At 36.1% G+C, this 26,575-nt stretch overlaps 2 protein-coding genes across 4 annotated transcripts; one reads left to right on the top strand and one right to left on the bottom strand.

Annotated features, from left to right (window-relative positions):
• Window positions 1-4,436: 4,436 nt before the first annotated feature.
• Window positions 4,437-15,341, bottom strand: fam168b (family with sequence similarity 168 member B). 3 transcript variants are annotated; one of them, XM_030123715.1, is made up of 7 exons: window positions 15,255-15,341; window positions 13,446-13,537; window positions 12,433-12,516; window positions 11,366-11,508; window positions 9,983-10,181; window positions 6,393-6,517; window positions 4,437-5,209 (listed from the first exon to the last, which is right to left on the bottom strand). In XM_030123715.1, the coding sequence occupies exons 2-7, from the start codon at window positions 13,513-13,515 to the stop codon at window positions 5,096-5,098; spliced, it is 735 nt and encodes a 244-aa protein (XP_029979575.1). In that variant the 5' UTR covers window positions 13,516-13,537; window positions 15,255-15,341; the 3' UTR covers window positions 4,437-5,095. The 3 variants fall into 3 exon arrangements, with proteins under 3 accessions (XP_029979575.1, XP_029979577.1, XP_029979576.1); XM_030123717.1 differs by having other exon boundaries at window positions 4,437-5,216; window positions 6,402-6,517; XM_030123716.1 differs by having other exon boundaries at window positions 15,221-15,333.
• A 2,578-nt stretch (window positions 15,342-17,919) lies between these two features.
• On the top strand, window positions 17,920-26,150 carry fbxo45 (F-box protein 45). Its single transcript, XM_030123713.1, has 3 exons — window positions 17,920-18,618; window positions 21,734-22,090; window positions 25,278-26,150. The coding sequence occupies exons 1-3, from the start codon at window positions 18,289-18,291 to the stop codon at window positions 25,461-25,463; spliced, it is 873 nt and encodes a 290-aa protein (XP_029979573.1). The 5' UTR covers window positions 17,920-18,288; the 3' UTR covers window positions 25,464-26,150.
• Window positions 26,151-26,575: the final 425 nt, after the last annotated feature.

Below are 26,575 nucleotides of genomic sequence, written 5' to 3'. Positions count from 1 at the left end.
CCCGCGCCGTGATGCATTCTGGGAAATCGTCCTCTCTTTCTTCTTCTTTGGTCTATTAGCGGTAGGAAAACAGCGACTTGGTACTTTAGCGCCAGCTGTTGGTGCGGGGTGGAACTGAAGGATCAAACACATGGGTTGTGTTTCCTCTTCATATGTTTTCTTTTACTGGGTATTTGTCTGCAGGAGGTCAGTCTTCCAACAGAAGTGGGTGGTACTTTCACTGGAGGAGGACTCAACTAATTTAACTAAACTCCATATATGACTTCCATCAGTAATCAATAGGAAATGTTTATGTTTATGTTTATGTTTATGCATTTGGCAGACACTTTTTTCCAAAGCGACTTACAGGGGAAAACCAATTAAATCACTCAAACAATCAAATTTATTTATATAGCGCCAGATCACAACAAAAGTTCTCTCATGACACTTTTTATATAGAGTTGGTCCAAACCAGACTCTAAGCCAATTTACAGAAACCCAACAGAATCCTCCAGGAGCAAACACTTGTGACTGGTGACAGTGGAAGGAAAACTTCCCTTTAACAGCAGAAACCTGGAGCAGACCCAGACTCCTGGAGGATGGACGTCTGCCTTGACCAGCTGGGGTTAAAGAGAGAGGGTAAAGAAAGAGAAAAAGAGAGAGAGCGATAGAGATAGAGACTGGGGAGAGGGGGAGAAGGGGGGAGTAGGGGACACATGAAGGCAGATGAGGATAAGTGAGTGGTGATGATGAGGGCAGGAAGAGGCCGGACCACCGCAGCAGGTCCAGATAATCCTGGAAGAATCTGTGATAATCCTGGGAAAAACCTTATTAAAATATTTAAAATGGAATGTCTGCCAGTGCTAGGACAGGAGGTGCTCTCGGAAGAGCTGGGTCTTCAGGAGCTTCTTGAAGATAGGCAGGGATGCCTCTGTTCTTGTAGCACTTGGCAGAGCGTTCCACCAACGTGGAACGACCCATGAAAAGAGCCTGGATTGTCTTGTACAAGGTCTGGGGACCACCAGACAACGTTCCCCAGACGAGCAGAGTGGTCGTGGGGCGACATAAGCTTTTATCAGTGCACCTAGTAGATAGGAGCAGACCCACTGAGAATTTTGTAGGCTAGGATTAAAGATTTGAATTTGATGCGGGCAGCTATGGGTAGACCATGTAACTCAATAAGTAAGGGGGTGACATGTGCCCTTTTAGGCAGACTGAAGACCAGACGCGCTGCTGCATTCTGGACCATCTGTAGTGGTTTGAATATATGGATTTTTTTTTATATAATGCAGGACACAGCGTTAATAAAAAGTTTTGTTCCTGTCGCCCTCACTGAGCTTAATAAGAAATTGTAACATTGCACTTTATTGACTTATTTTAGTTATTTATCCTGTTTCTTTGCTCTATTTATTACCTCTGCCAGGAGGTATTATCGTCACTTTGCTTGTGTGTTTGTTTGTTAGCAACTTTACAGGAAAACTATTCCAACCATCTTTACTAAATCTTCCCCACAGATAGGCCTAGGCCCTGGGACCAACCCATTCAATTTTGGGCCAAGTAGGCCAAAGTTCAAGGTCACAGCAAGGTCACAAAATCTCACATTTTCCTATCTCTCATCATCAAGCAATTTTCAAAAATTCATAAAAAATTCAAACGACTCCGACGACTTTAGCCTCCAATTTGATCCACCTGTAGCTTAGAAAAATATCTTGTATCTGGCACAAAATTGTCCACATCCACTGTGGAATGTGGACTCTGTGGACATTTATTTAACATTGAAAATCCCATTTACCACACATTTTTCATTATAACTCAACAAATATTGACTGGAATTTAATATAATTTGACACGTAGCTTCAACTTTTTCTGCTGTATGGAACAACCTTGAAACTGTTTCATTTAAAAAGAAATAGACATTCCACACATGCACACCGCTCGGGTGCTTGGCGGAGGATTGCATTCTCTGAACCTTATTATTGTGACTTCAAATTTTTAAATTTTATGTCTTTATCCTGGTTTTTATCCCAGACTGTTTTTTTTTTTATCTTCTCTGGGTTTTTATTGTGTTTTATCTTGTTTGTATTTATTTGATCTTATTTATTTATTTTATCCTTTTACTTATCCATGCTGCTATACTGATGAATGGTGGAACCTGAGCACTTTTTGTCCTGTCTGGACGCTCGATCGAGTACCTGCCTAACAGGTTCAATGTATGGCTTGCTGTAATGCCAAAAGCAATCATATCGTCTGTAAAACAAATCTACCCATTGGTACAAATAAAATAACCTTGAACCCTTGAACCTTGAATCTGTGATATGAAATATGGCCCATTATAAGTAAAGGCAAATTTTAATACTTGAAATATTCATCAAGACTAAAAAAAATCAAAATTTCTCAAAACTGTGAACAAACTTAGTAGACATTGACCCAAAGAAGATACATATAAAATTTTAAATTAATCCAACCAGTTTTTAGAAGATTGTTGAAATCTAGACATTAGTGACCTTGAGTTTGACCCTTCGAAGTCACTCAATGTCAAAGGTCATGGACCCAAATGAAAGTCCATATATGACTTCCTATCAGTGATCAATACTAACTATATTGATATCTTTAATCACTCACACATTATAAACCATCAGAATAACATATAATCATGAAATGGACAGATTTTTTTTTGATATGTGTAGCATTTTTGTATTTGGTACAGGCTCAATTAGAATTTATTTTCATATGTATACAATTTATTAAGCTTACTTACGGGAGCTGACATGGGAATTTATGGTCAGTAAAATGACAGGGGAAGGGAGCAGAAGTATATAAGTTGAACTTCATCCCACTCTTTCTCTAAAATGTTTTCTTTTTATGTGGATTTTTCTTGTTGTATTGGTTTTAAATGTTTATATTCAAATAAACAATCAACCAATCAAAATATGGACCATTACAAGTAAAGGCAAATTTTTAATATTTCAAAATTTGTCAAAAAAAAAAAAAAATCACAAATTGTCCCAAGAAAACTACAAATAAACACTAGTTTTCTCAGAAGATGTCTGAAGAAATTGCTAACAAAGATGAAGACAAAGACAAAAATAAAACACACACAAGTTCTTCTTATATTTGTTTTTATTTTTGGTCTTTCTTTAGAATACAAAACAAGAACCAAAATCACAAAAATAACATTTACAAAACAGATTATTTAACTGAGGTGACTGAGGCAACATAGAAAAGCAAATCTGGAGACGGTGATGTTTGTTGTGTTTTAACCTGGAACCTTGAGGTAAAACAGCGAACGACGGGTGTCTTAACATACGGCTTTAAATTAGTGTCTTCATTCAGTAGTGCTATTCACAAATGGCGTTTAACGATATTGTGTTTCTGCTGTTTTTTTTTTTTCCTAACATGGCAACGTTCAGCGGTGAGTTAACGTCGTAGTGCTTTCGGACCTACCTAAGGAGAGTAAAATCGATTATTGAGACACGTTGAGTAGGTCTAAGTTTCTAGGCATGTTGCACTTTTATGGCACCATTTTAATGGTTTTTCTAGTTTTTCTTTCATTTGCAAACGCTCACGCATTCACTCTCACTGAAAGGGTGCAAATGGTTTCCAACAACCTGATCCACATGTTCCTACTAAGAATATTATTGGCTAAAATAGCTCTTCAAGCAGAAGGAGAAGGAAGAAGGAAGAGGAAAGAAAGGGAGAAGGTGAAGAAGAAGAGGAGAAGGAGGAGGAAAGAGGAGAAGACAAAAGACAAGAAGAAAGAAAGAAGAAAAGAAGAGGAGGGGAGAGAGAAGAGGAGGAGAGGGAGGATAAGGAAAAGAGAAGAGAGGAGGAGGAGAAGGAGAAGGGGGAGAAGGAGAGGAGGAGAAGAAAAAGAGGAGAAGGAGAAGAAGAAAGAAGAGGAGAAGAAGAAAGAGGAGGAGAAGAAGAAAGAAGAGAAGAAGAGGAGAGGAGAAGAAGAAAAAGAGGAGAAGAGGAGGAGGAGGAGGAAAAGGAGAAGAGAGGAGGAGAAGAAGAGGAGGGGGGAAGAAGAAAGAGAAGGAGGAGAAGAGGAGGACAAGGGGAGGAGAAGAAGAGAGAGAAGATGAAGAAGAGGAAGAGGAAAAGAGGAAGAAAGAGAAGGAAAAGAAAGGGGAGGAGAAAAGAGGAAGAGGAGAAGAAAGGACAAAAAGAGGAAGAAAGAGAAGAAGGAGAAGGGAGGAGAAAAAGAGGGAGTGGAGAAGATGAGGAGGGAGGAGGAGGAGGAGGAGGAGGAGGAAGAGGAAAAAGAGGAAGAGTGGAGACGATAGGAAAGAGAAGAGGAGGAGAGAGGAAGAGGAGACAAGAGAGGAAGAAGGAGGAGAAAAGAAGAAAGGGAAGAAGGAGGATTGGAGAAGCTGATAAAAAACCAACCAAAGTGAAAGTTAAAGTGATGGAATGGCCGTCAGTCAGAGGCAAAAACTCCCCACAAATCCCATGTGTGTTTTTTTTTTCTCCCTAAAATACAAAAATGATATGAACAAAATGCATACACTGCATCACTGAGAGAAATAATAAAAACCTAGCGTCACTTCCTAAAATACAAGCAGTGAAAATACCGTTTGTTCTGCGCTGGCGGGCGCAGGTTCGTATGTTTTTGCATGAGCACGTTTCTGTTATTTCTTTCACATTTAAGACATGGTCACTGGTGAAGTCAGCGTTGCAGATTATTATTATTACTATGTTTTAGTTCCTTTGGATGTGTGCCTTTTGTTGACTTTGCATCTGTCACAGCAGGTAGATTGAGCTAGCGTTACTTCATATATCTATATACTGTATATACACATGCATTCAACGTCATATGTACCCCCGAAACGAAAGAACAGGAACGAAAAAAAAAAACACTCCCCTTTTTCACCACTTTAAAGAGTCGAAGCTGGAAAATAAACCTGCGTGAGTGTCCGTGAAATAAAAGTCTGCATGGAGGCTTTGCTGTTCGACGTGGGTTATGCAGCAGCGGCGGCGTGGAATGCAGCCTTATTCCATTAACTAGGGGGGCGTAGGTGGGGCCAATTCTTCACCCCCCCCCCCCATCCCCCAATCCCCCTCCTCTCTCTCCGTGGTTGACGTGGGCCTCGGTCGATGTTGTTGGGTTAAAGATTCACATTATGTTGGAAGAAGAGTACTGGTCGCAGACGCCGGCGGGGCAGGTCCTCCCACCCACAGCGAACAAACACTGGAGTGGAGCGTCAATGCATATCTGCCGTCCGCTCACCTGCACACGCACAACAAATAACAAACAAACAGCAACGACAACGAAAATGGCATGGTTAGAGCGGTGTAGATTTGTTCAGACAATACGAGGTTTACGGCAAGGCATTTTTCTGATGTCTTATAGCAGTAAAAAAATATTGAAAACATTTAATAAGAGCGTCGTCACGAAGCAAAAACAAACAGAAAAAGTTCAGTGAAATGAACAAAACAACCTAAAAACAAACTAAACAACAAATTGATCGCAAATGAACAAAATAATCAACAAAATGAATGGAAATGAATAAAAATCAACAAAATGAATGAAATAAACGAAAGAATCAACAAAATGAATAAAAATGAACAAAATATTCAACAAAATGAACAAAATATTAAGTAAATGACTAAAAATGAACAAAAGAATCAACAAAATGAACAAAAGAATCAACAAAATGACTAAAAATGAACAAAAGAATCAACAAAATGAACAAAATAATCAACAAAATTAATGAAATGAATACCAATCACAAATGAATAAAATAAACAAAAGAATCAACAAAAATGAATAAAATGAACAAAATAGTGAACAAAATGAACAAAATAATTAACAAAAGGAATACAAATGAACAAATAAATAAAATGAACGAAAATGAACAAAATGATCAAAATGAATAAAAATGAACAAAATAAACAAAATGAATATAATGAACAAAATAATCAACAAAATGAACAAAATAATTAACAAAATGAATAAAAATGAACAAAATAAACAAAATTAATCAAAATTAATAAAATGACCAAAATTAATATCAAGAAAAGCACTCTGAGAGTGCAGACCTCTGCCAAGATAGATCTGTCCCCCCCGATCACCACCAAAATTTCATCATTTCCTCCTTGTGCCAATATCAACATTTCATGAAAATTTCATGAAAATCCATCCATAACTTTTTGAGTTATCCTGCTAACAAACAAACAAACAAACAAACAAGCACGCACACAAACACACAAAGCAAAGCGATCACAATACCTCCTGGTGGAGGTAAAAATGAACAAAATAATCAACTAAAACTGTTCTTGTAGACATACTCAAACCTCCACTCTATCGTTTCAAATGTATTTCAGTTTTTTTGGTAAATCTGACAGGACGATAAACCTGCTGCAGATTACACTCACACACGGACAAACTGAAAACACAAATCCACACTCACCAGCCTGGTGTTCACCACTGGGGGGGCACGTAGCTGTAGCTGGGTGTCCCTGGGGGGCCGATATGTTGGCATGGTGACCGGGTGAGGGGCGACGGGCGCTGGTGAGGGAGTCGTCAACAATGTTCCTGAGAAGAAGAAGGAAACAAATCTAAATCATTAAAAAAAAAAAAAAAAAAAAAAAAAAAAAAAGACCGTGCAAAATAACCGTTTGTGTAAAAATCCTGCAACAGTAAAAAATGTCTTCATGTTTTCTATGACTAGTATTCTTAGATTAGATGTTTTCGATGCTATTTATCCTGTTACTGTGAATCTGTTTTTATCAGTTTTAGCATATTTTGTGTTTATTCTTATTTTACTAGTTTTAGCATATCTTGCATTTTTATCTGCAGATTTCTACAGCACTTTGAATTGTTTTAAATGTGCTATAGAAATAAAGTTGACCTATATTAGATTAGATGCAACTTTACTGATCCCTCGGACACAACCCTCAAAAAAAAATTGTTTCCAGTACCAGCACAACATCAAATGTACAAATATTAGAAATATTACAAGACAAAAAGGGACAAAAAAATCATTTAGATTTTTTTTTGTTCATTGTGCTACTTATTTATGTTTATTTTTTGTTAATTTTCTTGCTCATTTTGGTCAGTTTTTGTTAATTTTATCTCATTTTCATTCCTTTTTCACTGATTTTGCTGCTTATGTTTGTGCATTTTTGTCCCATTTTATTCCTTATTTTGTTAATTTTTTTAACTTGTTTTGTTGCTTATATTCATTCATTTATTCATTTTGTTGATTATTTTTTTTGTGGAAAAATGGATGGAACACATCATGTCTACAGCTGTAAGATGTCCTGTTCATACTGATTTGAGATAAAAACATCAATATTTCCTTAAAGTTTAATGGCCGATTTTTCTTCCTTAGTGAAATGTAAAGAAAGTAGATGGTTAGCTGTGGTAGAATATTATTATTTACAGTCAGAGCATGAAAAATATTTTAGAAATTTAGAGGTAGAACATTTAAAATCATAGTCATGGATAAAATTTAAAAAAAAAATCAATGTTGAGAAAAATTAAGTAAAACCAGCGACCTCTAAATTTCGACAATATTTTTCATGCTCTGACAGTAAATAGTATAATATTGATGTTTTTATCTCAAATCATCATGAACAGGACATCTTACAGCTGCAGACATGATGTGTCCCAATACTTTTGTCCACATAGTTTATAAACATCAATATTTCCTTTAAGTTTAATGGGAGATTTTTCTTCCTTAGTGAAATGTGAAGAAAGTAGATGGTTAGATGTGGTAGAAAATTATTATTTACAGTCAGAGCATGAAAAATATAAAACTTTAGAGGTAGAACATTTAAAATCATAGTCAAGGACAAAGATAAAAAATCAATGTTGAGAAAAATTAAGAAAAAAAAAAATGTTTCTGAAGCATTTTAGAAGCAAAGATAATTTAAAAGGTGCTGGAGACTTTCGTGACCAATTTTTCATCAAATCTGTCAAACCTCAGTCATATCCTCAGTATCAGGAATCTGTAAGTCTGTCTGTGATTACTCACCTGAATCTCTTGCATTACAGAGAACAGTTTCTTAGTGCCATCCACCATAAACAAACCATGTGTTTACAAACCGACCTGGGATGTCACTCGGGCATCTTCGGACGTGCATTGTGGGAAACGGAGGTTCGCCCAGCCACCTGACAGCGGCAACGCAACCATATGGTATTATACAGATGAAACAAACACACGGAAACTGCTGGAGGAATATGCACAGAAGGAAGGGAGTTCCTGCCGTTTCTGATCGTGTCTGTTCCAGCTGCAGCTGTGCGAGCCTTTGCTTCCCACAATGCATGTTGCGACAAAATTTCGAAGATGCCCGAGTGACCTCCCGGCTTGTTTGTAAACACATAGTTTGTTTACGGTGGATGGCACGAAGAAACTGTTCACCGTAATGCAAGAGATTCAGGTGAGTAATCACAGAAAGACTTGCAGATTCATGATACTGAGGATATGACTGAGGTTTGACAGATTTGATGAAAAATTTAAACCAAAATAACCAATGCAATGATATTTATCCCAATATAAAACTATGCTAGGATTTTTGTCATTATCGTTTTGTATCCCAGACCCCTGTTCAAAAAGAAACACCTGAATTCAACGTGTCCACATACTTTTGTCCATGTAAGACTGAATATGTGACATGAATCTGCTTAATATCTACACATTGCAGAGCAAGAAAAGGTCTGTGAAGCCTTTGAAATGTCCTGGTTTTCAGCACAGAGTAGTCATAAAATGTGATTTGATCTGCATCTACGTCACAAGTACAGACAAACACACTGTTCTTAACCTAACAGCACACAAACAAGTCTAATATTTCATGCCTTTATTGAACGCAGCCATTAAATACTGAGAGTGCTGCTGGAAAAGGGAAGTGAACCCTGAGGCCATTGACTCATGAGATAGAAAAAACCTCCGAGTCCGATCAATGAAATGAGATTTGAGCAGATGTGGAGCTACTCTGACTCATAAAACCACTCAAACTTCTGGAGTCCGCTCTTCACCAGAAGCATCTGCCTCATGAAAGAGGACCTTTTTCATCGAGAACTGTTGATCTGCTTCAGACTGGAAGGGCGTGGCATAGTCTCACAGAGTTAAACAGGGTTCAAACACATTTTTCAAGGTCAAACTCAAGCACTTTTTCAAGTACTTTTAAGGGTCGTATTCAAATTTTTCCAGCACAGCACTTTATCACTGTGGTAAAATACACATCTACAGGAATACATATCGAGGTAGACTGATATATCAGCCGGCCAATGTGTCGATTTTTTTCAATATCCACTTTTTTTTTTTTCTTTTTTGAAAGCCGATATTTGATCAGTAGTAAAAATGTTATAAGATATTTGATCGGGCACCTGTGTGGGCAGCACCTGAAGTTCAATACGTGTAATAATAATTTCATTTATATTGCTGCATAAAAATCTTAATTATCTGAGTGTTTCAATTGTATTTTACTGTCAATGTGCTTTGAAAAAAAAAAAAAAAAAAAAAAAAAAAAAAAAAAAAAATCGCCCTTAAATATCGGCTTCAAAAATCGGACGTAGATATTGGCCATCGACTGACCAAATTTTAAGAAATCTGCATCGGCCTTAGGAAAACCCATACACATTGTATTATGCTATAAACATCTAAAATTATGTTTCATAATTGCAAAAAAATTTAGAAATTAAAGTAGAACAAAAAGTATTATCAAAAACTAGAAAAGCACTTGGAGAGCGCAGAGCTCCGCCAAGGCACATCAGTCCCCCCCCCCCCCCCCCCCCCCCCCCCCCCCGCCGAATCACCACCAAAATTTCATCATTTGCTCTTTATGCCAGTATCAGCATTTCCTGAAAATTTCATCAAAATTTTTCCATAACTTTTAGAGTTATCTTGCTAACAGACAAACAAACAAACAAACAAAAAATAATACTGCCCTATTGACCAACTTTGGGTTCTAAAAAACTTAATCTGATTTTAAAAAATGTCCTTTCGTCATGGTAACATAGAATGAATCCATAATGAACTGGAAACCGGCTGCTCACCTGCGGACATGGCCATGGTAGTGCCGGCTACCATTCCCATGGCAACACCATTAGGGCGTGCAGGCGGGATGGGCGGGGCATACATGGCTGCAGGCATCCCATTGGGCTGGACGACTGTTGTGTGATGGATAACATGAGGCGGAGCGGCGTACAGCGGCTGTGTGTAGTAAGTGCCTTGTTGTTGTGAAGGTATTAGTGCCTGAAACAATACAAAACCAAAATAACTCAACATTTTGGGTGATGCATACGATGGTAAAGAGTCGTCCACGTGTTACTATGGCAACCTGTCCACATGCTACCACATTCTCATGTCAATAAAAGAGAGACTTTTAAATATTTTACTCCAAAATTTATTTTCAGCATAGTTGAACATAATATCTAAAAGGTTTCATCATACTTGATATCAATTTCTGTTGAGAGCAGCATGTTTTGAATGTTTGCACAAAGCTTAAAAAATTGATGTCCGTTTCAAGTCCACGTGTTACCAAGCAGTAATTTGACATTTTTTACCTACAAACTTTATATCCCCAAATTTTGTTATACAAAATGTTAATAAACTGCTTATAAATACCGACTCAAATATTTATAATACACGCATATAAGTTAGTCTGTTGAACACCAAATGTGCCCATGTGTTACCACTTGATCAGACCCTTTAGTATGTGTTTTTATAGTAGTAGTAGTTTTGTGTTACACATAGAGGTGGGCGATATGTATCACCTACGATAATATGGTGAATGTTGATTTGACGATGTGCAATTTTACATAATCGAGTATTCATACTGTCTCAAAAAGAAAACAGACGGTGCATAGACGGTAAAGGAGAAGTGCATGAAAGTCTTCATTGGCCGAATGCATGCCTCAGAGGCCAATCAGTGGGCAGGATTCAGTCTTGTGGTGACTCAGCAGACTCTGGGTGGCACCCAAAACACAACATGGTCTCACATGGAGGAACTACGCAGGAGTCTGTGTCTCAGTGGATGATTTCATAGCAGACGTGGGTCCACATCACTAGCCTGGAAATGGTTCGGTTTTGACCAGACTGATGTCAGTCAAAATAACCTTATAATGCAAACTGGAGCGCCGTAAAGGGGGAGTGGACGTGACAAATTCATGTGGAGGGGGTCCAGTGGATACAGGTTAGAAGTTGTGAAAATTTCGTGTAAGATCCACTGTATAAGAGAGGAATAGAAGCCGGGAGTCGGACATTGAAAGCATGTTAGGTTTCACTTTCATTTCACCCCAGCATTAGTTGTGTTAGTTGTGGACCACACACCCACGTATATAACTACTGCCCCTACCACCCCACCCCACCCCACCCCTAGTTGCACAGCTTATGAAGTGCTAAACTCCATGGCCCGGTATGGACAGACTGGTTCTGACCTGTGCATAGGGGTTCTGTTGGGGGTAGGTGCTCCTGACCGGGTACACAGCTGTCTGGTAGGGGTTTGGTGAGGAGGAGTATGGAGGCACCGTCCCAGTGTTTGGAGAACAGGACATTTTGAATGGAGTACCTGGAGCGTAGCCTGAAGACGGAGGAGGATAAATACATCAGTGTTTAAGAAGGAATGAATAAAGTGGGTTTCGTTTTCCTACATTTCACTATGTCTGAGGTAAACACATCACTTTTGTAAAACACAGCACATTCAATCATGTAAAGTGGATGGAACTGGCTTTGAAAAGTTTATTTTCCAATTTAATCCACTGTCCTGGTTGAAGACGACCAGCACCAGTAGTGAATCAAAAAATGAACAAAAATAATAACAAAGTAATTAAGAAAAGGAACCTAACAATCAAGAAAATCAATATAATAATGAAAAATGAACAAAAATGGATAAAACAGACAAGAAATAAAAATATCAAGACAATGAACAAATGTTTAAAAAATTCTGTATAAAATGAAAATAGAATAAAATGCACACAACATAAACTAAAAATGAATAAAGTAATCAACAGAATCAATAAACAATTGAGAAAAATTAAAAAAAATATAACAAAATAGTCCAGAAAATGAAAAACATAATCAAAACAATGAATGAAAATTTACAAAATAATGAGGAAAATGAAAAAAAATGAACAAAAAAAAACCTCAACAAAAATAAATAAAGAAAGAAAGAAAATGAACAAAATAATCAAGTTAATAAACAAAAATTTAAGAAGAAAAGAAAATGAAGAAAAAACGACATTGATAGAGGATGAACATAATAAAAAAAATAAACAGGAAAACTAACATGAAATGAATAAAATAATCAATAAAATGAACAGAACAAAAAGAGTAAGAAAATGATATAAAATTGACAAAATAGTCAATAAATTAAAAAAAAAATGCACAACATGCAACACAGACTGAATAAAAAACATTCCAACTATAGTTACAACAGATCATGTTTACACCCATCAGACCAGATTAAAGAACACAACCTTCATGGAGTATCTTAAATCCTTCTTACCGCTGGGGAACGGTGGGTTTGCTCCGGGGTAAACACTGGGGGTGTAGGCTGGAGCTGCTGCTGCATAACCGACAGGAAACCCAGCTACAAACAGCACAAAATGAAGAAAAAAAAACACTTAAACACCACTCACATACACTATGTGGACAAAAGTATGTGGACATGTTGAATTCAGGTGTTTCTTTTCTAACAGAGGTCTGGGATACAAAACAATAATGACTTATGACAGAATATAGTTGTATTGCACTGGTTAGTTTGGTTTAAGTTGTTATCTTTGCTTCAAAAATGCTCTAGAGATGGTTTTTAATTAACTTCTCTGAGCATTGATTTGTTTTTTAAATCCTTGACTATAATTTTAAATGTTCTACCTCTAAATTTCTAAAATATTTTTCATGCTCTGACTGTAAATAACAATTTTCTACCACAACCAACCATCTACTTTCTTCACATCTCACCTAGAAAGAAAAATCTCCCATTAAACTTTAAGGAAATATTGATGTTTTTATCTCAAATCATCATGAACAGGACATCTTACAGCTGTAGACATGATACATCTCAATATTTTTGTCTATATAATTTATTAAAATCAGTACTTCCTTAAAGTTTAATGGGATAGTTTTCTTTCTAAGTAAGATGGGAAGAGAGTAGATGGTTAGTTGTGGTAGAAAATTATTTACAGACAGAGCAGGAAAAATATTTTAGAAATTTAGACGTAGGACAATTAAAATCCCAGTCATGGATTAAAAAAAAAAAGAATGTTGAGAGGAATTAAGTAAAATCATCTCTGAGGCATTTTGGAAACAAAGATAACAATTTAAACCAAACTAACTAATGTAATGATATTTATCCCAATATAAAACTTTATTATGTCATTAGTCATTATTGTTTTGTATCCCAGACCCCTGTAAGAAAAGAATCACCTGAATTAAATATGTCCACATACTTTTGTCCATACAGTTTACATCAGACAGCGTGTAAACGTCATGACTGTGCTGAGGGCAAGGGGGCTTTACCTGGGTAACTTATACCTTTAGGGTTGGTAAAGGGGACCCCTGTTGGTGCAGGGCTGTAAACCGGGTTCATTGTGGTCGCCTGCTCACCGAGGCTGCAATGACACGTTAACATTTTAGAACATTCTTCTGCTTTTATTCCTTACAGGTTTACAATCACACTGTGGTAAAAAAAACAACAAAAAAAAAAAACATACGACAGGTACACCTCAGGGATTTCCTTGATTTTTTTGTTTCTTTTATGACATGCAGAGCTGGGTGATACACAAAAATAATGTCACAAATGGTTGTAAACAGTTATCTATCTATCTATACATACATATATAAAATTAATGTTTTGTTTTTTTTTCTCTCTTTCCCGGCACAAAAAGGAAATGAAGAGCAACAAAAACAGATTCTAGAGGCTGACTTTTTGTCCTGAGTAAAAGGTGAATGAACAAAATAATTGGTTTTAAATAATTCCTTCATTCACTGTATTTTGATTTAAGATTAGGTTAAATATTAGCATGAGTGCAAACTTAGTTCTTTGAAACAAAATGAAAATGATGTAAATGACAGTTGTTTTTTAACTCTTCTTTATAGTAAAAACATGACAGAACTTTAAAAAAATCTAGAGGATGAACATTAAAAACTAATGTAACAATAAAACATTTGTTTAACAGCAACACATTCAGGAGTAAAATTAGATAAACTAAGAAAAACAAAACAAAAAAACAAATTGCAATTGTTTCATTTGGCAATTTAAGTACAAGTAAACTCTAAAGCCACACAATTTCACATTGGGATAACAATAATTCGAGCAAAATAAAATTATATAGCATTAGCAAGAGCAAAAACCACTGATCTTAAGGAAAATTGCTTCACACTTCTTTGGTATTTGATTAGAATCTCCTGTGTGTTGCCATCTAGTGGTCGCCCAAAGCATCAAATCATTTACCTACATTCATTCATATAAAAGTGATATGAAAATAATAACCAAATATCTCCATTCGAACCACTGGAAAAATAAAAGAACAGTAGACAACAAATACAATTTAAGCTCCATGCTGTTATAAAAACTGACAAATTAAAAATAAAACACACTGCAGTTTACAAAAAATACCAGTGCAAAATGAACAGACATTTTATACAGATGCTAAGGGTTTAATTTGTATGTTTAAAAAAGACACATCTGTATTTTTTTTATTGGTTAGTTAATTAATAGTTTATCAGATTTATTTCTGTCTCACGCTACACCAAAAATAAATAAATAAATAAATAAATAAATAAATAAATAAATAAACGGTCCGTAACAGCGAAAAGTGAAAGCGGTTCATTGTCAGTTTCCTTATTATTATTACTGTTATTATTTTTATTTTTATTATTATTCTACCCTTGCTGTCCAGATGTGCTCGTCTACCTGTTTTCATGCGTTCACCGCAAAAATAAAGATGGCAACCTTTCTGCCAGACACTTCTGAAAGGTTTGCGCTGGGAGAAGGTGAACGTAGCGGGACTTTTTGTTATCACTAGCTAGCTTAGCTTCCAGGTTGTAGCAGCCGTCGGAGCCGCTGTTAGCCTCCGGGGGGGTTTGTGCGGAGGGTCCCGGTGTTCGACCCGACCCGCTGATCACCTGTCCGGCCGCGCTGAGCCGCTGGACCGTCCCGGACAGCAGCCCGTTGGGGACAGCTTGTCAACAGGCCGCGGAGCCCCGGAGGCAGCGGCGGCAGCCGGCCAGCGGTGCCCGTCCCAGCACCGCAACCGCGAACGCAACAAGCTACAAACCCGACGGTAACTAACTGCTGACGGATGTGAGCGGCCGATACACCGTTACCTTTGGCTCTGCTGGTCAGTGTGAAGATCCGCGAGCTGCTGTTTTGCTCCCAGATGCTTGCTGAACTCTTTTGAGCACCCCGCGTCACTTCCGTGTAGTGGTCACGTGGTCCGCCGCTGTACAGCAGCATGTAATGCTAATGCTAACATAAGCTAATCCTCTCTGACACTCTTTTCTCCCTCTCATATTTCAGCTGTTAATTAGACACGGTTTCATCTTATAAACTGAGTGTATTTAATGCAGTCGGATTTCTAGGAAACTGACTATTATTACCCTTATTTGTTTTACCAGCTAAATACCATTTATACACTAGAAAACTTGCAAACATAAGCCAAACTATTTTTTATTGCAAATTTTTACCAGTCACAAAACAAGTATTATGTAATAAGTTTGTGTAGGAATTGATTATTTCACATTCTTACACTTGTTTATTTTTTAAATTAATTGTCAAAGTTACACATGCATTGGAATTTTTAACATAAACTTTGTAAAGTTCATTTTAAGATGTGTTGTTTTTTTCCCCCAAATATAAACCAAACTACCATTTATTCCACATATTTGACAGCCACAAAATGCAAGGATTGCGCAATAAATTTGAGGAATAATTCATTTTTATTTCATATTCTTTTATATATATATATATATATATATATATATATATATATATATATATATATATATACATATATATATATATACATATCAGTGGCAGCTGCTCGTCTTTGAGACAGGGGAAGCTCATTGTCGGCTTACATTAAAAAAAAGAATTAAGAAAATGCTCAGTGACCTTATCGTACCAAGTAGGCGTCTTTCCCAGGGACTGGACCAGTGTCCTCTCAATATCTATCAGAGCTTATATAACTTTATTAATGAATTAATCGTTAAAGGTTAGTTTTAACAACACAGTTGTTAAAGTTAAACACAAGCAAAATATTTTTCCCATGTGCATTTTGTAAAGAAAACTCAAACATTTATTCATTTATTATTGCCCTTAATCTCTTTCCCTTTGGACCCATATCACATGTTACGTCTCTGCCAAGTTAACCACTGAAATTACAGACAAGAACACAATTACATATTTTGACCATACAGACGAACGAATCATTTGTAATCAGTCTTTTTATTTTATTAGGGAAATTTCACATTCACAAACACAAATCCTTGAAAAAAAATTACAGTACCATATATAAGGCTGACATTAACATAGGGTAGTCCTCTCTGACACCATTTAATTTTAAATATTAAATGTATTTTATGCAGTCTGTTTCCTAGTAAACTGCCAGTTATTAACCTCATTCGCTTTATTAACTATCATTTACAGATTACCAAACTTGTAATCAAAATCAGTTATTACATTATTTGAAAATGCACAAATTTTCAGACCATGAAGCTGATGGAAGTAAGATAATTTGTGTTATTCATGATTTTATTTGCTTTTGTCTGCTGCTTTTGCCACTAAATTACAATGTTTTAACATTAAATATGTAAAATGTCCCAATAGTGTAACACTAGAAATTATCAGAGTTAATCTGTCATTGTTACCTGTAATGTTTAATGTCATAGTCCTTCAATAAAATTTATTAAGAAATAAATTAGTTATTTTATTTTATACATTAAAGATACTCATATTTTCCAATCCTGAATCTGATGAAAGTCAAATAAGTTATCGTATTTGTGATGTTCTTTGCTTTTTGTGCTGTTTTTGCCACGGAATTACAACATTGTAACATTAAATAGGTGTAAAATATTCCAATATTGCAACACTAGAAATTACCTGAGTAAATCTGTCATTGTTACCTGTAATGTTTGACTGTAATGTTGTAGTCCTTCAATAAAGTTTATTAAATTAAAAAAAAAAAAAAAATATATATATATATATATATATATATATATATATATATATATATATATATATATATATATATATATAAATACATAATACATTATTAAAAAAAAAAAAGTCATATATTTTCCAGCCATGAGTCTGATTTTAAAGTTAAATCATTCATCTTATTTCTGATATTATCTGCTTTTTTGTGCTGTTTTTGCTACTGAATTACAATGTTTTAACATTAAATATGTGTAAAATGTCCCAATACTGCAACAGTAGAACAGATCTGAGTTCATCTGTCATTGCCTGTTGCCTGTAATGTTTGATTGTAATGTTATAGTCCTTCAATAAAGTTTATTAAAAAAAAATAAAAAATCAGGTGTTTTTTTTTATATATATTATTTCAAAATGCTCATATTTTCCAACCTCGACCCTGATTGAAAGTCAAATATTGAATCTTATTTCTGGTATTATGTACTGTTCTGCCACTGAATTACAATGTTTTAACATTAAATATGTGTAAAATGTCCTGATTCTGCAACAGTAGAACAGATCTGAGTTCATCTGTCATTGCTTGTTGCCTGTAATGTTTGATTGTAATTTTATAGTCTTTCAATAAAGTTTATTTAAAAAAAAAAAAATCAGATGTTTTATTATATACATTATTTTACCATTATATTTTCCGACCATGAATCTGATTGAAAGTCAAATAGTTAATCTTATTTCTGTTATGTCCTGTTTTTCCACTGAATGAGGCCTTTTGCACATGAAACCTGTAACCTGTGCTGTACTTCAGTAGAACAGGTCTGAGTTCATCAGTCATGGCTCCTCTCAGGTCCTGGAAGGACACACAAATACTAAACATCTACAGGGTCTTTCCCTGCTCTGTGGGATTTATCACCTCTGCAGTCGGTTACTATTCTTCAAATGTATCTGAGTCGGAGTTTATAATAATTTAATTTTTCGTAATTCCTGGATTCCGAGCCGAACCGTGCCGTGCCTCTTCCAGGACCTGGACGCATCGCTTCCATTCCTCCATTGATCCGCTCTTCGTCCACTCTGTTGTGGTTTGACGTTGAACTCAGTCCATCTGTGATTTATTTCCCTTAAAATGTCCACTTCTGTCCGTTTGTAGTCGTCCTCCGTGTGCTTTACGGTGCAGATCATCATCGGACCGGGGTCGTCGGGGACTGCGGGCCTATCATGTCGGCGGCAGCCGGTGGCGGAGGAGCCTCGTCCTGTCTGGGTGCAGCGGCGGCGGCGGCTTCTGGTTGTAGCTCCGCGGGCTCTGCGGCCGGAGGAGCCGGGGGAACCGCGGGGGTGGCCGGGCGGCTGCCGGCCCGGGTCCTGGAGCACATCTTCTCCTATCTGGAGCTGTCGGATCTCATGCGGTGTTCGCTGGTTTGTTGGCACTGGAATAACATCCTGGCGGATGAGAACAGTGAGGTGTGGCGCAGCCTGTCCGGCCGGTCCCTGAGCGAAGAGGCGCTGCGGTCCGACATCCTCTGCAACCTGCCCACGTACCGGGGCAAAGTAGGTCCAGCTGACACCCCCAGACCCCCAGAGCCCAGACCCCCACTGGGGACACACGGCCACTGCGGAATCACAACACTGTCACAGTGTGTGTTTATACTGTATTATTGTCCACAGGGTTCAATACAGAGGATTCATGTCTAAAAATAGGGGTTTCAGGATAATCCAGACTAAGATTACTTAAGTGTGCATTGAATTATCTGTCAGTTAGTCTATATTTAGCCAAAATAGTGCTTTATTTTGGAATAGATTCAATAAGGAGTGGCAGAAAGTCACACAGCAGAAGCATGTGAGTATGTAAACACTGAACAAGATGAGTGAAAATTAGGATTATTATTACTATTAATAATAATAATAATAATAATAATAATTATTATTATTATTATTATACCGTTATTATTATTGTTATTATTATTATTATTATTATAATACCGTTATTATTATTATTATTATTATTATTATTATTATTATTATTATTATTATACAGTTATAATTATTATTACAGTATCACAACACTGTCACAGCCTCCATGTAGATTCCAGTGTTTATACTGTATTATTGTCTACAGGGTCAAATAAAGTGGATTCATATCTAAAAATCAGTGTTTCAGGATAGTACAGACAAAGATTACTTAAGTGCGGATTGAATTATGAGTCAATTAGTCTATATTTTGTCAAAAAAGTGCTTCATTTAGGAATAGATTCAAGAAGGAGTGACAGAAAGTCACACAACAGCAACATGTAAGTATGTAAACACTGAACAAGATGAGTTAAAATCAGGATTATTTCACTAAATATGGATTATTATTATTATTATTATTATTATTATTATTATTATTATTATTATTATTATACAGTTGTTACTATTATCACAATATCACAACACTGTCACAGCTTCAATGTAGATCCCTGTGTTTATACTGTATTATTGTCTACAGGTTTCAATAAAGAGGATTCATGTCTAAAAATAGGTGTTTCAGGATAATTCAGACTAAAATGACTTAAGTATGGATTGAATTATGAGTCAATTAGTCTATATGTTAGCCAGAAAAGTGCTTTATTGAGGAATAGATTCAATAAGGAGTGGCAGAAAGTCACACAACAGCAACATGTGAGTATGTAAACTCTGAACAAGATGAGTTAAAATTGGGATTATTATTATTATTACTGTATTATTATTATACAGTTATAATTATTATACAGTTGTAATTATTATTACAGTATCACAACATTGTCACAGCCTTCATGTAGATCCCTGTGTTTATACTGTATCATTGTCTACAGGGTTAAATAAAGTGGATTCATGTCTGAAAATCAGTGTTTCAGGATAATCCAGAAAAAAATGACTTAAGTATGGATTGAATTAAGAGTCAATTAGTCTTTATTTTAGCCAGAAAAGTGCTTTATTTAAGAATAGATTCAATAAGGAGTGGCAGAAAGTCACACAACAGCAACATGTAAGTATGTAAACACTGAACAAGATGAGTGAAAATCAGGATTATTTCACTAAATATGGATTATTCTTAAAATTCATTCAGCACAGACCATCAGAACAGACTAGAACTGCAAGATTTGGTTCTAAAATCACGACCCTTTAATTACAGTATCACAGCACTGTCACAGCCTCCATGTGGATCCCTGTGTTTCTACTGTATTATTGTCTACAGGGTTAAATAAAGAGGATTCATGTCCGAAAATCAGTGTTTCAGGATAATATAGGCTAAATTTGCTGAAGTATGGAATAAATTATCAGCCAATTACTTTATATTTTGCCCAAAAAAGTGCTTTATTTAGGAATAGGTTCAATAAGGAGAGGCAGAAAGTCACACAACAGCAACATGTGAGTATGTAAACACTGAACAAGATATTTTAGTGTATTTTTGCATACTTTATGTATGTTTTAGTGGATTATAGTGTATTGGTTTTCCCCTGTAAATCGCTTTGGAAAAAAGCGTCTGCCAAATGCGTAAACATAAACATAAACATTTTAGTGGATTATTTGTGTTCTTTTTAGCATATTTTATTATATTTCAGTATATTTTTATGGGATTTTAGCATTTGTTGTATAGTTTAGTGCATTTATTATGTTTTTCAGTGTATTTTAGCATAGTTTTTTTTTTTTTTTGTTACTATTTAAGAGTGTGATTTGTGTATTTTAGTGTATTTTAGCACATTTTAGTGTATTTTAGCATATTTGACATGGGTTTTCTGAGCATTTTTTATATTCTAGTGTATTTGTTGTGTCTTTCATTGTATATTTAGTGTATTTTTGCATAGTTGTTGTATTTTTTGTGTATTTTTGCAGAGTTGTGTATTTTAGTGTCTTATTTGTGTATTTTAGCACATTTTAATGTATTTTAGTATATTTTACGTGGGTTTTCTTAGCATTTTTCATGTTTAAGTGCATTTGTTGTGTTTTTCATTATATATTGTGTATTTTTGCATAGTTTTTGTGCACTTTTAGGGTGTTATTTGTGTATTTTGAGCACATTTTAGTGTATTTTAGCATCTTTTACGTTGGTTTTCTAAGCGTTTTTTATATTTTAGTGCATTTGTTGTGTTTTTCATTGTATATGTTGTGTATTTTTGCATAGTTTTTGTGCATTTTTAGGGTGTTATTTGTGTATTTTTAGCACGTTTTAGTGTATTTTAGCATCTTTTACTTGGGTTTTCTAAGCGTTTTTTATGTTTTAGTGCATTTATTGTGTTTTTCATTGTATATTTTGTGTATTTTTGCATAGTTTTTGTGCATTTTTAGGGTGTTATTTGTGTATTTTAGCACATTTTAGTGTATTTTAGCATCTTTTATGTGGGTTTTCTAAACGTTTTTTATATTTTAGTGCATTTGTTGTGTTTTTCATTGTATATTTTTGCATAGTTTTTGTATATTTTAGTGTATGCTTTTGTGTATTTTCCATGCATACTGGTTTATAATAACTATGCAGACCTTTTGGACTGTTATTAATGTGAGTGTAAGGTCTGAAATGTGACCAAACACAACAAAAGTCATAAATTCATCTTCATCAATCCTGCAGATACCCTGAATAACATGTAATTTCCCTTTAGGGTGAATCTTTTCACGCCTGGGTCATGATTCCATTTCCTGTCCTCTGCAGCTCAAGGCTTTCCAACACGCTCTCAGCTCCCACGACTGTTCTCGTAACGTTTACGTGAAGAAGAACGGCTTCACCCTGCATCGTAACCCCATCGCCCAGAGCACGGACGGAGCGCGGGGCAAGATCGGCTTCTCGGAAGGACGCCACGCCTGGGAGATCTGGTGGGAGGGGCCTCTGGGCACGGTGGCGGTGATCGGCATCGCCACCAAGCGGGCGTCCATGCAGTGCCAGGGCTACGTGGCCCTGCTGGGCAGCGACGACCAGAGCTGGGGCTGGAACCTGGTGGACAACAACCTGCTCCACAACGGGGAGGTCAACGGAAACTTCCCACAATGCAACAACGCGCCCAAGTATCAGGTAACGGATGACGCTCCCACTGTTAGTCAAGACTGGGTCGGGTTTTCTAATATTTACGCTAATATTCTGAAGAATAGTGGAGGTAAAATGATCCTCTCTATATATGAGGGAGAGGGAAAAAGGTCCCAAAAGGAATAAAAAGTTTATTTCTCGAAAGACTAAAATTAGTTTTCTACATAAGCTCCACTTCAGTTCCAATTGTTGATTATTTTGTTAATTTTATTAATTATTTTGGACATTTTTACTCATTTTGTTGATTATTTTATACATTTTGATTCATTGGTTCATTTTTGTTCATTATGTTGATTATTCTGTTCATTTCATTGATTATTTTGGTCATTTTTACTCATTTTGTAGATTATTTGTTCATTTTTGTTCATTGTGTTGATTATTTTACACATTTTGATTTATTTCTTCATTTTTGTTCATTATGTTTATTTTGTTCATTTTTTGATTATTTTGGTCATTTCTACTCATTTTCTTGATTATTTTATATATTTTGTTATTAATTTGTTCATTTTTGTTCATTATGTTGATTATTTTGTTCATTTCATTGATTATTTTGTTCATTTTTGCGCATTTTGTTGATTTTATACATTTTGATTTATTTCTTCATTTTTGTTCATTATGTTTATTTTGTTCATTTTTTTGATTATTTTATGTTTATGTTTACGCATTTGGCAGACGCTTTTTTCCAAAGCGACTTAAAGGGGAAAACCAATTAAATCACTCAATCAATCAAATTTTATTTATATAGCGCCAGGTCACAAAAAAAGTTATCTCTTGACATTTTATATATAGAGTTGGTCAAAACCAGACTAAGTCAATTTACAGAAACCCAACAGAATCCTCCAGGAGCAAACACTTGTGACTGGTGACAGTGGAAGGAAAAACTTCCCTTTAACAGCAGAAACCTGGAGCAGACCCAGACTCCTGGAGGATGGACGTCTGCCTATTTTTAGTTCAGTTTTACAAATTTTGTTGATTATTTTATAAATTCTGTGATTATTTTGTTACTTTTTGTTCATTATGTTGATTATTTTGTTCATTTTAAAAATTATTTTGGTCATTTTTACAAATTTTGTTGATCATGTTTTATACATTTTGTGATTAGTTTGTTCATTTTATTGATTATTTTATTCATTTATACTCATTTTGTGATTAATTTGTTCATTTTTTTCATTATCTTGATTATTTTGTTCATTTTATTGATTATTTAAAATAATCAATAAAAATTAACAAAATAATTTATTTTGTTGCTATTTACTCATTTTGTTGATTATTTTATATATTTTGTGATTCATTTGTTAATTTTTGTTCATTTTACTGATTATTTTTGTTAATTTTAACTCATATCATTGATTATTTTATACATTTTGTGATTATGATTTTCATTATGTTGATTATTTGGTTCATTTTATTGATTATTTTGGTCATTTTTACTCATTTTATTCATTTTGTTGATAATAGAATATAGATATAGAATAGACAGAAGCTGTTTTAACCTGAAACCTTCATTTTTACTGCTGTTCATATTTCACATATTAAACCTAATGTTGTCTTTTGCACATGACTGTACAGACCTGATCAAAATCTTAAGACCAGTTGAAAAATAGCAAGAATTTACCTTTTGCACATTTGGATCTTAATGAGGTTTTAAGTAGAGCTACAATATACAAAAGCAAGAAGGGGGAGTGAGACAAAAAGCACTTTGAAAAAGTCATTTATTGAAAACAACAAGTAAACTGAAATAGGCTGTTTATCAGCTGATCAAAAGTTTAAGACCATTGCTCAAAAAATTACAAAAAACTCTCCAAACCAGAACAAAAAATTTTCTCAGTAGGACTCAGTAATGAGTAGCTCCACCGTTCTTGTTAATCACTTCAAAAATTCGTTTGGGCATGCTTGATGCGAGTGTTTCCAGGAGGCTGGTGGGAACATTGCTCCAAGTGGTGAAGATGGCTTCACGAAGGGCATCAACTGTCTGGAACTGATGGCCATTTTTATAAACTTCCCTTGCCATCCATCCCCAAATGTTCGCTATGGGATTTAAATCAGGGGAACATGCGGGATGGTCCAGAAGAGTGATGTTATTCTCCCTGAAGAAGTCCTTTGTCAAGCGAGCATTGTGAACTGCAGAGTTGTCCTGTTTTTAAACCCAGCTGTTACCACACAGACGAGGGCCCTCAGTCATGAGGGATGCCCGCTGCAACATCTGCACGTAACCAGCCGCTGTTTGACGACCCTGCACCACCTGAAGCTCCAGTGTTCCACTGAATGAAAAAGCACCTCAGATCATGATGGACCCCCCTCCACTGTGCCGGGTAGAAAACATCTCAGGTGGGATCTCCTTGTCATGCCAGTAACGTTGGAAGCCATCTGGACCGTCAAGGTTCAATTTTTTCTCATCAGAGAATAAAACTTTTTTCCACCTTTCAGTGTCCCATGTTTGATGCTCCCTGGCAAAGTCTAAACGGGCAGTTTTGTGGCGTTGTAGGAGACGAGGTCTTTGAATTCGTTTTTTGTTTTTGAAACCCTTTTCCCGCAGATGCCGTCTGATGGTTATTGCGCTGCAGTCGGCACCAGTAAGGGCCTTCATTTGGGTGGAGGACTGCCCTGTGTCTTGACGGACAGTCAGTCGGATCCTCTGGCTCAGCGCAGGTGTAATTTTTTTGGGTCTACCACTTGACTTTTTTGTTCCATAATGCTCAGGATCTGTCCAAAAATTTAGAATGACTGTCTTACTGCGTCCAACCTCAGCAGCAATGGCACGCTGCGAGAGGCCTCGCTTATGCAGCTCGACAATCCGACCACGTTCAAGAAGAGAAAGCTTCTTAGCTTCAGCCATCAGGAGGGCATGACCGTGTGAATGCCCGACAGAAAATGAGAATTTTGAGCAGATTTTGGCTTTTATAGCCTGCGGTCTTAAACTTTTGATCAGCTGATAAACAGCCTATTTCAGTTTACTTGTTGTTTTCAATAAATGACTTTTTCAAAGTGCTTTTTGTCTCACTCCCCCTTCTTGCTTTTGTATATTGTAGCTCTACTTAAAACCGCATTAAGATCCAAATGTGCAAAAGGTAAATTCTAGCTATTTTTCAACTGTCTTAAGATTTTGATCAGGTCTGTATTTACACCTAAACCTGCCTCGTTTCTCCATAATCATAGTAACTGTTTTCATCTGCAGATCGGTGAAAGAATACGAGTCATCCTAGACATGGACGACAAGACGCTGGCCTTCGAGAGGGGTTTCGAGTTCCTGGGCGTGGCGTTTCGCGGCCTGCCCAAAGCCTGCCTGTTCCCCGCCGTGTCTGCGGTTTACGGCAACACCGAGGTCACCATGGTGTACCTGGGAAAACCTCTGGATGGCTAGGACCACCACGGCCCACCCACCCACCCACCGAACCCATCGGAGGACCCGGACTTGACCCTTTCCATTCTGTTTTAGAAGGTTCTGGAAGCCAAGCGTTCACATTTTGCAGAATATTCACATGCACAAGAAAACACTGTCGGTATTTTTACTACAGCCTCGACCCGGACCCGGACCCGGACTCGGACTCGGCTAAATAGGGATTGCGATAAACACTTCTATCGACAGCTGCTGGTTTTTATTTACTGGAGACGAGGATTTACCGTCATTTCTTGCAAACTAACAGGTTTTACGTCTGCTTTAATGAGGCCAAAATGCTCCAGTCATGTGATAAACACTTCCCATGTCATTTCACCAAGTGTCGTGTGAGGTTTAACAGGTCAAACTGGACCCTGGGACTGGATCGTACTGGTTTTATGCCAAATTAATGTGAGCGTGCATGGAAAACCGGCAGTCGGACCACAGCGTTAGCCCTTTTTAAACCTTCATCCAGTCGTGGTGGAAACTATACCTGTACCATGTGTGTCCTTTTTAATGTGCTATTATAGTTCCAATGGATAAATAATAAATAAACTATACACTATTTATTTCTGGGTTGTATCTTTGGGATTAAGTCCACTGTACGGTTTAAAAGCCTGAAAATAAAAGTCTACACGCTGCCACATTACAATAAAGATGGTTCGATGCTTGTGTTTTTGACTTTTGATGCTTTAATTATGAAAAAATACACAAAAAATGAGATATTTTCCATGTAATCAGTGTATTATTTGTTACTATATTTATATCAGCTAATTGACATTTCTGTCCTGAATGAATGAAGAGGGTAGTAAATATTAAATCTGATGTGACACGAAAACTAATAATGCACCAGAGTTAATATTTGGATAATCTTTGAAATATTCAAGACTGAAAAAAAAAGAAGAAAAACCCCAGATAAGGAACATTTGTTTTATGGAAAACAAGTCATTTTTTGTGTATTTTTCCCTAAAACTTATTAACATCATGTAATTAAACTGGCATTTAAAGAGTTAAAATCCTGGTAATCAATATTTGATATTTGATCAAAATATTTAATCACAACAAAAAAAGACACCAAACATTTGTTATATAGAAAA

Source organism: Sphaeramia orbicularis, chromosome 20 (genome assembly GCF_902148855.1).
Source record: "Sphaeramia orbicularis chromosome 20, fSphaOr1.1, whole genome shotgun sequence".
NCBI lineage: Eukaryota > Metazoa > Chordata > Actinopteri > Kurtiformes > Apogonidae > Sphaeramia > Sphaeramia orbicularis.
The sequence above is the reverse complement of the archived record's forward strand: the minus strand, read 5'-3'. Positions and strand labels throughout refer to the sequence as shown.